Below are 12,773 nucleotides of genomic sequence, written 5' to 3' on the forward strand. Positions count from 1 at the left end.
TTGTTTTATTATCTCCTTATTTCATTAATTTCACCTTGATCGGCAGGTCTCACATAATACTTTGGTGCACCAGCGATTATCATTACCGCCACATCCAAGGTAATTAATTTTGGTGCAGTTTTTGGTCACCGCATTATAATTCCACATATCGTTATTGGCCGATTTTTTGCACTTTCTTTTGCGATTATTACCACCATCTGGTGCCCCAACACACTTTGGCGATCCTATAAAATCCAAATTCCAAATGAAAACATCCTCAGTAATCTTGGAGTTTATATCTACTTACCAGGTTTGCCCTTGCATCCTGCCACAACAACTACAAAGTACACCACCATAACAGCAGAAATGAGAATCAATGTGGCACGTCGCATTTTGGCAGTAACTTCGTTTCATATATTGCAAGGTGGAAATAAGGTCTTAACTCTACTGCCACGGTCTTTATAAGGCCCACTTTCAATTATATTGTCATCGATTTCTCTTTTTGCCTTTCAACTTAATTTTCAGCACACATGTGTTTTATGCATGAATGGTGGGTGAATCGAATTGTGCAAAATACACGTGCCCTTAACTGAACAAATATTTTTTTCAATAAAAAAACCAATATTTAACATTGATTTATCAGAATTAAAAATTTGTTATTTTGGGGACAAAGTAAAGTAAGTATTTAAGGAGTCAATATAACACTTAAGTGATATATGTAAATTTTTTCCAATCGAACCTTTTTTGAAATAGTCTAAAAATATATTAAGATCGACAGATTAAGAGATAAAAAGTGTTTAACTGTGTTTTATAAATACAAATATAAATATTATAATAATTAAATGACAACTAATTTGTTTGTATTTTCTGTATAATTACGAAATGCTTGTGTCAATGCCCTTATTAATCATTTGAGCTTTTGATCTCAGCTTTAATGACTTTGGACGCTATATAAAGATTAAAATTCAGTTTTGAAAAATTACAGGAGATAAGGTTGATCATGAATTTCCTTCTAGTACTCGCCCTTATCGTTCTTTATGTGGGATGCACCAGGGCCCAAGTTTCCTGTCGTGGACGAATAAGTAAGTCATCAAGAAAAGTTTAGATTGGTAATTCAGCTAATTTTAAATCATTTCTAGTGTCCCCGAAATGCACTGGTCCGAAAAGTGAGGGACATGCCATTGGATGGAACTGTGCTCGTAGCTCCATGTCCCAAATGTGGTACTTCAACACCAACGCCAAAGAATGCCAAAAAATGTCGTTTCTGGGATGCGGAGGAAATAAGAATCGATTTTGTTCTCTTCAAGACTGCCGCCGCTTGTGTATTCCTCAATTTTGGCCTTTAAAATTAAATTAAAATAAATTAAAATTAATTTATGATAAACATAATCTAAATATTTCATCTCAAAAAAATCCTGCTAATTTTAAGGCTACCTTAAGCTAAAATACAACTTATATTACCAATACGATCTGAAAAACTAAAAACATTTTAAAGCACAGATTGAAGTCGAACCGTCTCAAGGCCGTCGATACGACCTTACCTTCAACACAATATTCTTCCTAAAATAAGCTCAACAAGCTTTTGTTAATATTTATCAAAAGTTTAAAAGTATGCATAAAAGCAAACAGCGTTTCATTTAAAAAATGCACATTTTTTTAAGCAAATAGGATAAACAAACTAAGCTTTAAAAATATGCGATTATTTTAAAAGTTTGTATTGTTTAAAATCTAGAACACGCTTTTATAGTAGAATCCTATTTATAGCTCTTTTTTTCGAGCTGTTTCCTATAAAATCCACGAAAATTGATCAATTGATCAGTTGAATGCGAACACCTTAGACTAACCCATTCAGAATGAAGTGCCTTTTGATCTTGGTTTGCCTGACGATCTATGTGGCTTGTGTTGAAGCCCAGAACGTATGCCCAGGACGTTCGTGTAAGTGCCGAAGGATAACATGATTGAGCTTTGAAACATACTCAAAAAAAAATTGCAGTTACTCAGCTATGCACTGGAAATCGGGATGAAGGAAACAACAATGGACGTTGGTGCGGCCTGACTGCCATGAACGAAATGTGGTTCTTTAATTCCCGGAACAGAAATTGCGAAAAGATGAGGTACCGCGGCTGTGGCGGCAACAACAATCGCTATTGTAGCGTCCAAGATTGTCAAACAAAGTGCAGACGCTAAATTTCTCGACAAAAAAATGATTCCAGTCTTGCCTTTTTAAAATTTTTAAATGTTGTTGCCTTCTTTTAAACAAGAAATAAAATAAAATGCTTTTCAAAATAATATAATATTTTATAACATACTTTGAGGATGCAATTACTATTTATAATGGGTCTGTGTATATTAATATAACTAGAGGAGTATGTCAGAAAGTTAGCTTTTAAAATATAAAGAATGTGTTTTCATGAGATGGATTGAAAATTGTTGTTCAAATGTTTACTACAGTTTTGCGCGTAGGAACATTCATGCGATAAGAATTTTGACAAATTTGATTGTACATTATTAGAGAATCAAACCACAAGTCTTAAGAATATGTATAAACGTTAAAATGATAAATTAAAATGCAGGTTTCCACAGAATCAAACCACAAGTCTTTTGAGGTATGCCACATTGAAATCTGTTTAAATTTGATAGAGTTATGGACTCTAGGTGTCAAGTTGTGGGTGACCTTTTTACAAGTCATCGAAACATGAAAATGGGTCAAAAATTTGATCAGAATTGAATGCAGATTTTTAGAGAATCAAACCACAAGTCTTTAGAGGTATGCCACTTTGGAATCGGATTAAATTTGGTAAAGTTATGGACTCTAGAAGTCCAATTTTGAGTCACTGTATTACAAGACATTGGAAAATTAGAAATAACTAACATGAAAATGGGTCAAAAATTTAATCACCGTTAAATTGAAAATTTTGAATGCAGATTTTTAGAGAATCGAACCACAAGTCTTTAGAGGTATGCCACTTTGGAATCGGATTAAATTTGGTAAAGTTATGGACTCTAGAAGTCCAATTTTGAGTCACTGTATTACAAGACATCGGAAAATTAGAAATAACTAACATGAAAATGGGTCAAAAATTTGATCAACATTAAATTGAAAATTTTGAATGCAGATTTTTAGAGAATTGAACCACAAGTCCTTAGAGGTATGCCACTTTGGAATCGGATTAAATTTGGTAAAGTTATGGACTCTAGAAGTCCAATTTTGAGTCACTGTATTACAAGACATCGGAAAATTAGAAATAACTAACATGAAAATGGGTCAAAAATTTGATCAACATTAAATTGAAAATTTTAAATGCAGATTTTCAGAGAATCAATCCACAAGTCTTTTGAGGCATGCCACTTTGAAATCGGATTAAATTTGGTAAAGTTATGGACTCTAGAAGTCCAATTTTGAGTCACTGTATTACAAGACATTGGAAAATTAGAAATAACTAACATGAAAATGGGTCAAAAATTTGATCAACATTAAATTGAAAATTTTAAATGCAGATTTTTAGAGAATCGAACCACAAGTCTTTAGAGGTATGCCACTTTGGAATCGGATTAAATTTGGTAAAGTTATGGACTCTAGAAGTCCAATTTTGAGTCACTGTACAAGACATCGGAAAATTAGAAATAACTAACATGAAAATGGGTCAAAAATTTGATCAACGTTAAATTGAAAATTTTGAATGCAGATTTTTAGAGAATCGAACCACAAGTCTTTAGAGGTATGCCACTTTGGAATCGGATTAAATTTGGTAAAGTTATGGACTCTAGAAGTCCAATTTTGAGTCACTGTATTACAAGACATCGGAAAATTAGAAATAACTAACATGAAAATGGGTCAAAAATTTGATCAACGTTAAATTGAAAATTTTGAATGCAGATTTTTAGAGAATTGAACCACAAGTCCTTAGAGGTATGCCACTTTGGAATCGGATTAAATTTGGTAAAGTTATGGACTCTAGAAGTCCAATTTTGAGTCACTGTATTACAAGACATCGGAAAATTAGAAATAACTAACATGAAAATGGGTCAAAAATTTGATCAACATTAAATTGAAAATTTTGAATGCAGATTTTTAGAGAATTGAACCACAAGTCCTTAGAGGTATGCCACTTTGGAATCGGATTAAATTTGGTAAAGTTATGGACTCTAGAAGTCCAATTTTGAGTCACTGTATTACAAGACATCGGAAAATTAGAAATAACTAACATGAAAATGGGTCAAAAAGTTGATCAACATTAAATTGAAAATTTTAAATGCAGATTTTCAGAGAATCAATCCACAAGTCTTTTGAGGCATGCCACTTTGAAATCGGATTAAATTTGGTAAAGTTATGGACTCTAGAAGTCCAATTTTGAGTCACTGTATTACAAGACATTGGAAAATTAGAAATAACTAACATGAAAATGGGTCAAAAATTTGATCAACATTAAATTGAAAATTTTAAATGCAGATTTTTAGAGAATCGAACCACAAGTCTTTAGAGGTATGCCACTTTGGAATCGGATTAAATTTGGTAAAGTTATGGACTCTAGAAGTCCAATTTTGAGTCACTGTATTACAAGACATCGGAAAATTGGAAATAACTAACATAAAAATGGGTCCAAATTTTGATCAACGTTAAATTGAAAATTTTGAATGCAGATTTTTAGAGAATCGAACCACAAGTCTTTAGAGGTATGCCACTTTGGAATCGGATTAAATTTGGTAAAGTTATGGACTCTAGAAGTCCAATTTTGAGTCACTGTATTACAAGACATCGGAAAATTAGAAATAACTAACATGAAAATGGGTCAAAAATTTGATCAACGTTAAATTGAAAATTTTGAATGCAGATTTTTAGAGAATCGAACCACAAGTCTTTAGAGGTATGCCACTTTGGAATCGGATTAAATTTGGTAAAGTTATGGACTCTAGAAGTCCAATTTTGAGTCACTGTACAAGACATCGGAAAATTAGAAATAACTAACATGAAAATGGGTCAAAAATTTGATCAACGTTAAATTGAAAATTTTGAATGCAGATTTTTAGAGAATCAATCCACAAGCCTTTAGAGGTATGCCACTTTGGAATCGGATTCAGTTTGGTAAAGTTATGGACTCTAGAAGTCCAATTTTGAGTCACTGTATTACAAGACATCGAAAACTTAGAAATATCTAACATGAAAATGGGTAAAAATTACATCTACGTTAAATTGAAAATTTTGAATGCAGATTTTTAGAGAATCAAATCACAAGTCTTTAGAGGTATGCCACTTTGGAATCGGATTCAATTTGGTAAAGTTATGGACTCTAGAAGTCCAATTTTGAGTCACTGTATTTCAAGACATCGGAAAATTAGAAATAACTAACATGAAAATGGGTCAAAAATTTGATCAACGTTAAATTGAAAATTTTGAATACAGATTCTTAGAGAAGCAAATCACAAGTCATTAGAGGTATGCCACTTTGGAATCGGATTCAAGTTATGGACTCTAGAAGTCCAATTTTGAGTCACTGTATTTCAAGACATCGGAAAATTAGAAATAACTAACATGAAAATGGGTCCAAATTTTGATCAACGTTAAATTGAAAATTTTGAATGCAGATTTTTAGAGAATCAAATCACAAGTCTTTAGAGGTATGCCACTTTGGAATCGGATTCAATTTGGTAAAGTTATGGACTCTAGAAGTCCAATTTTGAGTCACTGTATTTCAAGACATCGGAAAATTAGAAATAACTAACATGAAAATGGGTCAAAAATTTGATCAACGTTAAATTGAAAATTTTGAATACAGATTTTTAGAGAATCAATCCACAAGTCTTTTGAGGTATGCCACTTTGAAATCGAGTTAAGTTTGGTAAAGTTATGGACTCTGAAAGTCCATAAAGTTAAAATAACAAACATGAAAATGGGTCAAAAAATTGATTAATATTAAAACGAAAAATTTGAACGCAAATTATTTAAGAATCAAACCACAAATTTTACGAGGTTTCTAACTTAAAAATCGGCTTAAGTTATGCATTCTACAAGTTTAAATGTGGGTCACCACAGTTGACTGTCAAATATATAATTCAAAGGGTCAGAAATGTGCCAACTTTTAACTGAAATAATACCTTCAAGGTACAAAAACAATTCAAACTGTTAAAAATTATAAAACGTAACTGATATTGTCTCTGGAAACAGTACACTAAAAATGTCGATTCAAGTGAACTGAACTGTTGACAGAAATGGAGCTCAAAAACAAAAGCTGTTGATTTAAATTCCATTGTCTTTTCCCTATTCAAAATCGGCACTGCGAAAAAGCTGGAAAAACTCGCTAATACATCCGATTTTTCCCTATAAAAGCCGCAACAATTAATTGTAAAATCAGTTGAAAACGATTATTCAAAGATAAACTGTCAAAAATGAAATTTCTCTTGATTTTGTCTTGCCTGGTCCTCTATGTGGCCCTCGTCTCTGGCCAAACTTGCCGTGGAGCACCCAGTAAGTTTAGTCTCGAAAACTTGTAATTTAACAGATTCAAATATTCCATTTAATTTGAAATAGCCAATCCGAATTGCAACGGCGGCAGGGATGAAGGAGCAGCAAGGCAGGCTCCCGGAGGACCCCGTTGTAATCCACAGCCGAATGACAGTATGTGGTACTTCAACAGGCCCACTGGAAAATGCATTAAGATGAGTTACAAAGGATGTTACGGCAACAATAATCGCTACTGCTCCCTGCGAAGCTGTGAGGCAGCATGCCCCGTTACCCGCCCATAAAGCAAACTCCTAATTAAACGAAACTGCTCAACAAAATTTTATACAAGTTATATATAAATCGAAATTTCGATTGTTATTAAATGAATATAAAAAACAAAACTATTGCTAGTTTCATTCTACATTATATTTGAATCCAACAAGGATTGTAAGTTGAGTGAACTATATTATGTCTTGGTAAATTCTTTCATTGTTTAGCCATCAGACATTTAGAATTCAGATGAATAAATTAGTAAACGCAGAACAAGCAAAACCAAGGAAAACAATGAAAATCGTCTTAATTTTGATTGGCTGCCAATGACCAATTGTGTTGCGCCGGAAGCTCAGGTAAATAAACTTTATATTAGTACTGAATACATTTTCAAACAGCCAATCAGTAATGCGCCAATGGAGATACAATAACAAAGTGTGGTACTACGACCAGAGGGCCAATGACTGTAAGCCAATGAAATACTTTGGTTGCGGAGGAAACCGAAACTGATATTGTATTTTGAGGGAGTGTAAAACCAATTACAGTCGGAACTAACTACGAAATGAATTATTGCAAAATGTTACATTTGAGCTTGGTCTTTAAGGTTTAATAAAGTCAAGAACTCTATAAACTATAGAAGTTTGTAATTTAATAATATTACTTAAACATTGTACATAATAATTGTACATAGTAATCAACAAAATCAGATAACCAAATCATTTAGTACTGATCTTTTGCTTGTTGAAAGTCCGAAAATGATTGTTACTAAAATTTTAAAATAACCAAAAAGAGATTGAGCTAAATAAAGATTTTAAATTTCCAAAAATTTGATTTTCCACATATTTCAAAACTGAAACATATAACATTGTTTATGAATAAAAATCCCAATATTGAGGTTAAAAAACTCCACTGCATTTTTGTATTACAACATTTTTAAATGCATTTCTGACTAGGTCTATATACATATATATTACTCAAGTGGATCACAGCTTTGCCTTAAAACATTTTGGGGCCTTGGTATTGTTTATTAGCGAATCGATAAACACGTGTATCTCATCAATTGGGGTTACTAAGCAAAATTAAATTCCATTGTATCTGGCCTATTATAAACTTGGCACGTGTGATCGATGGTTTATTTAAAAATGTTCTATATGTATAGGCCTTTTTCCCTTATAAAAACACCCGTTCATTTTCGGGAAATCAATTAAAATCGATCATTCGAAAAGGAACCATTCAAAATGAAATTTCTCCTGATTTTATCCAGCCTGGTCCTTTTTGTGGCCCTCACTTCAGCCCAGAGTTGCCAAGGACGTCCCCGTAAGTTAAATACTGATTACTTGAAATTAAAGTAAACTAAATATTGATTTAATTTACAAATAGAACGCCAAAACTGTTTGGGCGGCAGGGACGAAGGAGTTCGCCATCTGCATGGCTGCAATAGTGAGCCCAATGATCTGATGTGGTACTATAACCATCACACAAACGAATGCTTCAGGATGCAGTACCATGGATGTGGCGGCAATTTCAACCGCTACTGCACTTTAAACGAATGTCAAAGGCTTTGCGTTCATCGAACATAAAAATAACGCAGTTTTTCCACCTCTTTTTTCTCTGACCCAATGCAATAAAATGTATTTTAACTGCATAACTAAACTCTTTTGTTTTCTTAGCTTCTGGTTTTTTATTTGTTAAAAAAACCTTATACAGTTAACTTTAAATTAAAAAATAAGTTTATTGACTTTAATTCACATATTTTATTAAGTGGAAATTTGATTTGAATTTTCTGAAGAATTTTTAAATTAATCAACTAATAACAGGGGGTACATATGTATAAATATAAATGGAAAACATGGGAATTCGAGTGTGTTCTAATAGAACTATTACATTTATGAAGAAATATAATAATTTTCTACCACTTTATAAAAGTTTGAGTTTTGACCAATATTATAAATCACGTTTATTCTGGAGTCTTGGAAACCCTTTTGATTACGAAAATATTTTCTTTCTTCAATAAATAAATGTCAGAAATTAAATTTTCTACTACAAAAAAAGTTCTTTAGTCCGAAATTCGGACTTCTCTCTCAGGTCAAACGATCTCAAAGCTGGGAATGCGAAAACGCTCAATTACTAAGCTCAAAAGAAGGCGGTTAAGAGCAGTGTGGAGGAAGGGAATCTCAATTGTCGGAAAACGAGATCCAAATGCAGAGAAATGTATCTCTGTTCTCAATTCGGCACTGGCTGCCGAGCAAACAACACGCCAAATCCATTCAAAGTGCACGTAATTTTTAATTGAGTGTCAAGTTTAAAGATGAACAAAATGAAAATATTAGTTGTGCCTTTCCTGCAGTCAATTCTACTAATTGGTTCCCTGGAAGGTATGTATTAGGTTCTGTTACTTAAATACCATCAATCAAATGCCATAATTTGGTTACGTTGACTTCGAATTCAGAAATAATAAATAAACTTATTCAATCCATTACTTTAATTTGTGTGAACAATATTCTAATATAATTAATATTTGTTATGAGTAGAGTAAAACTTTACTTAATTATTTCCGTTGAAAATATCACATATCACATTGAACAATAAGAATTTTGGGTACTTGAACAATTATTTAAAAAACAATTAACAATCATAAACATGTGTAGGAATGGGTACTTAACATTGATTTAAATCTTCTACTTAATATTAAATTTATTATTCATCTTTAAAATTGTTTCAGCGCATTGTCCTGTATACCTCACCGTTTCGCTGACTGGCAAGACCCTGCAGGACACCCTCCTGGAGATCAATTGGGGTCCCTACTGCTATGGACCGCCCCAGTGGGTTGGCATCTACGCCAAGGATCCGACCACCTCCAACTTCCAACCCGATTTCCGTATCGATGGGATTGCCAATAGGACGGGCAAGCTGATAACGCCCATCAAGCTGGGCAAACTGCATTTCCCTGGTGGCTGGAATCGGCAGGATGCTAGCGATCAACCTGCAACCCAGTATCCCGCTGGCAAGTGCCTGCCACATTTTGTGGCCAGCTACAATGGCACTGAGCTGCTCACCGTGGATTGCCTCAAGATTCAGCCCAACTGGATGGCCCAGATCAAGGACGTCAATCGGTTGCCGCTGAAGGACATCTTTTTGCCGGGCACTCATGCCTCGGGTGCCGTATTTGGAAGCTCCAACAAGAGTAATTCTATTCTGGTCAGGGATTATCTGGTGGTCCAGCAATTCGATGTTTGGTCTCAGCTCGTGTTTGGCATTCGCTATCTGGATTTCAGCATTGGGTGAGTTTAAGTCGAGTTATGAGTCAGAAATAAAAAACTATGGGACTAAAACATAAACATCTGTGTTAGTTTCCTAAATCTAAGTAAAAAAATTTAATATAATTTCTTTTTTTCCCTGCCAGTTACAAGAACATGAACACCGAAAATGAAGCCGACAATTTTTGGATAGCCAACGAGAACATGCTTATCACTCCTCTGGTCGGAATTCTGCGTGATGTTTGTCTGTTTGTCAAGCGATCTGGGGAGATGATAGTACTGGATTTCAGCAGTTTTCCGATCGGATTCTACAAGCACCCGGAGATCTATAGTTCACTTTACCGCCTTCTTCGCCAGGAGCTGGGCTATGAGGCCTACCGGCGCAATGTCACCAAGGACGACCACTGTGCTAATAGAAATATCCGGGAGATACTGCAGCAGGATAGGCATATATTGATACTGTTCCCCACCCAGGAATTGCCCTATCCAGCGAGTGGTAGGTAACCAGATGTAAATAGAAGTAGAATTTTACTTTGAAGAAGAATTAGTTATGTTTATTTTATTATATATTAACGGAGGTGTCCCAGGAATCTGTTTATATACGTTTTTCGAAGTAATTTTCTTTTTTTTAAAGAACCATTTTTTTATTGCTTTCTTTCCAGAATCAACTATGCTCTGTCCACCGTGGCAACGATTTAGCACCAGCTTTATGAACATTTCTCAGACCCTGGACTACATGCAGCTGCTTTTCAGCAAGAAACCAGATTCGCCGGTGCGCGACGATGGTTGGATATTCACTGCTGTGAGGAGCATGGAGCAGACCTTGAACACCCAGAAACTTGAGACGGCCAAGAAGCGGGCGGCGGTCCTCAATCCCAAGGTCAATCAGTGGCTGAAAGGTCCTTGGGGCAACAATGCCAACGTCGTGGCCATGGACTATTTTAGCAATACGAATATTGTGGATCTGGCCATACAGGTGAATGCCCACAAGGCGTTTGTCATGGCCAACAAGGATTACATTAATTTAGATATTTTCAATTTGTGTTGAAAAGTATAAAATTCGTAATCCACATTCCAATAAAAGATATTTTTAAGAGCAATATATATCGATTAGTGGTTTGGCTGGAAAAGTTGTGATAACTCTTTTAGATAAAACGAATTTTGCTCAGTGCATGATTTTTTAAAAGTGGACAGTCCTTTAGCCTATTCATAAACCATATTGGTAAATGCTTCCATCTGGAGTTTTAGCAAGTGCAACAACCTAACCTCAAAGGCAATGAAACAAAAAGCAAGTAAATGAACCTGAATACAAAAGCTGCATCAAATTCCCAAGCCAAATCGACAATTTTAGAAAACCTTTTCATTAAATATACAATCCAAGTCATACCCGCTAAATTTAAATTTTTAGGAAAATATTAAAGATTTTTTTCTATTTTCCAAGTTTTTTAACTACATTTCTAATTTTAATTGAGGTTAGGTGAAAAATTATAGTTTCTCACACAAGTTGAAGGCAGTTTTTGCCGGGGCCTTCGCCTGATAATTGAAAACCACACGCAACCTAAGGTCAGCGCCTGACTTTACGATCACTCGCAACTAGATCAGTAATTTGCATAACATCGACTGACAAATGCCATTATGATGTCTGATAATTGAAACCCACTAGTAAATAGCAAGTGACATTCCTTTCAGTTCTAGGAACAGATGACTCAGGCAAATGTTTCATTCATTAAGGCATTTCATAATAATAAATTCCAATAAGACTGATATTCGGCACGTGTGCAAACCGATGGATTGCATATCCATATGCATACGGGGGTGATGGTGATGCAACCGATAAGTCGCACTTACTCAGTATTTCTTACCTTGGCTAATCCGAAACCGGATCTGTCCGATCGCAGTTAACCAATTGAAAGGCACTGCGAGCTTATCCGATGAGGTGGAAATCACTTAAAAGCGAATCTCAAAATCCAAAATAAAACATTCCGTCAAAAAACCTGAAATTTCAGCAAATTTGAAGGCTTGAAGCGACAACAAAGAGATGAGATTTGTCACTGCACTTAAATGCAGTTGAATGCACTTTGTTTAGGCGTGGGCGGTGATTAATTGCAAGCGCCGTAGAAACCCATTGACTGATAAGAGACTCTGCATTTAAGTCATTACCAACAAAGGGTTCAACACGTGCATATAGTAAGATCATTGTTGGATTTTTAAAATTGTTAAATACCTGATAAGATTAATAACAATATATCGTCGCGTATTTCGCAATGTTTATTACAAAAAGATTGCTATTATCTAGGGTGAAGTGTAGCAAATTCGGGGTCAACTGTCGGCTAAGAAGCCGATATTTAGATTGTTCTTTATCTTTATCTACACCGTTTACTTTTTTTTTATTAAAGAACGCAAAAGATTAAATTTTTTCCTATTTCTTTGTGAAAATAATACTACTTCAATAAATTTCTTCTATAAGTAAAAAAAATTCCTGCGTACGCCACCTGTTTAATCTTTTACCAATATTATGAAGTAAGCACTAAGCGACTATCAGCGAAGCCAACTTAAATCGCTTTTTTGCTGGTAGTATTTCACCGATCGATAAAAAACTTGGTATGTCGGTGGACGAAATAAAAAGAAATACTTTGTCCCCATGTCAAAAACCATTATCATTTAAACTGTGACTTATATGGAATTATTGATGAGTTCAATGTTTAATTTAGAATTAATTTTAAAAATGTTTCTTATACAATCTCGAGCGATATTATAGAATTCCGGAAAAGCCAAGCCAGCTGGTTTCTTGGGTAATTACTCTTCAGACGCAATCGGCATTTGTGAAT

General features: G+C 34.4%; 5 protein-coding genes across 5 annotated transcripts; 4 read left to right on the plus strand and 1 right to left on the minus strand.

The window, feature by feature from the left end:
- Positions 1 to 30: 30 nt before the first annotated feature.
- LOC123037395 (kunitz-type serine protease inhibitor homolog beta-bungarotoxin B5-B chain) lies at positions 31 to 371 on the minus strand. Its single transcript, XM_044457738.1, has 2 exons — positions 287 to 371; positions 31 to 224 (listed from the first exon to the last, which is right to left on the minus strand). Exons 1-2 carry the CDS (start codon positions 369 to 371, stop codon positions 31 to 33), a joined length of 279 nt encoding a protein of 92 aa, XP_044313673.1.
- Positions 372 to 1,832: 1,461 nt separating this feature from the next.
- LOC108041382 (boophilin-H2-like) lies at positions 1,833 to 2,166 on the plus strand. Its single transcript, XM_017119296.2, has 2 exons — positions 1,833 to 1,914; positions 1,973 to 2,166. Exons 1-2 carry the CDS (start codon positions 1,833 to 1,835, stop codon positions 2,164 to 2,166), a joined length of 276 nt encoding a protein of 91 aa, XP_016974785.2.
- A 4,190-nt stretch (positions 2,167 to 6,356) lies between these two features.
- On the plus strand, positions 6,357 to 6,720 carry LOC108037784 (male accessory gland serine protease inhibitor-like). Its single transcript, XM_017114466.1, has 2 exons — positions 6,357 to 6,442; positions 6,506 to 6,720. The coding sequence occupies exons 1-2, from the start codon at positions 6,364 to 6,366 to the stop codon at positions 6,718 to 6,720; spliced, it is 294 nt and encodes a 97-aa protein (XP_016969955.1). The 5' UTR covers positions 6,357 to 6,363.
- Positions 6,721 to 7,926: 1,206 nt separating this feature from the next.
- LOC108038362 (male accessory gland serine protease inhibitor-like) lies at positions 7,927 to 8,268 on the plus strand. Its single transcript, XM_017115175.2, has 2 exons — positions 7,927 to 8,005; positions 8,069 to 8,268. Exons 1-2 carry the CDS (start codon positions 7,927 to 7,929, stop codon positions 8,266 to 8,268), a joined length of 279 nt encoding a protein of 92 aa, XP_016970664.2.
- A 671-nt stretch (positions 8,269 to 8,939) lies between these two features.
- Positions 8,940 to 11,045, plus strand: LOC108038273. Its single transcript, XM_017115069.2, has 4 exons — positions 8,940 to 9,063; positions 9,411 to 9,969; positions 10,092 to 10,441; positions 10,608 to 11,045. The coding sequence occupies exons 1-4, from the start codon at positions 8,997 to 8,999 to the stop codon at positions 10,991 to 10,993; spliced, it is 1,362 nt and encodes a 453-aa protein (XP_016970558.2). The 5' UTR covers positions 8,940 to 8,996; the 3' UTR covers positions 10,994 to 11,045.
- Positions 11,046 to 12,773: the final 1,728 nt, after the last annotated feature.

This window comes from Drosophila rhopaloa, unplaced genomic scaffold (genome assembly GCF_018152115.1).
Source record: "Drosophila rhopaloa isolate 14029-0021.01 unplaced genomic scaffold, ASM1815211v1 contig_163, whole genome shotgun sequence".
Lineage (NCBI taxonomy): Eukaryota > Metazoa > Arthropoda > Insecta > Diptera > Drosophilidae > Drosophila > Drosophila rhopaloa.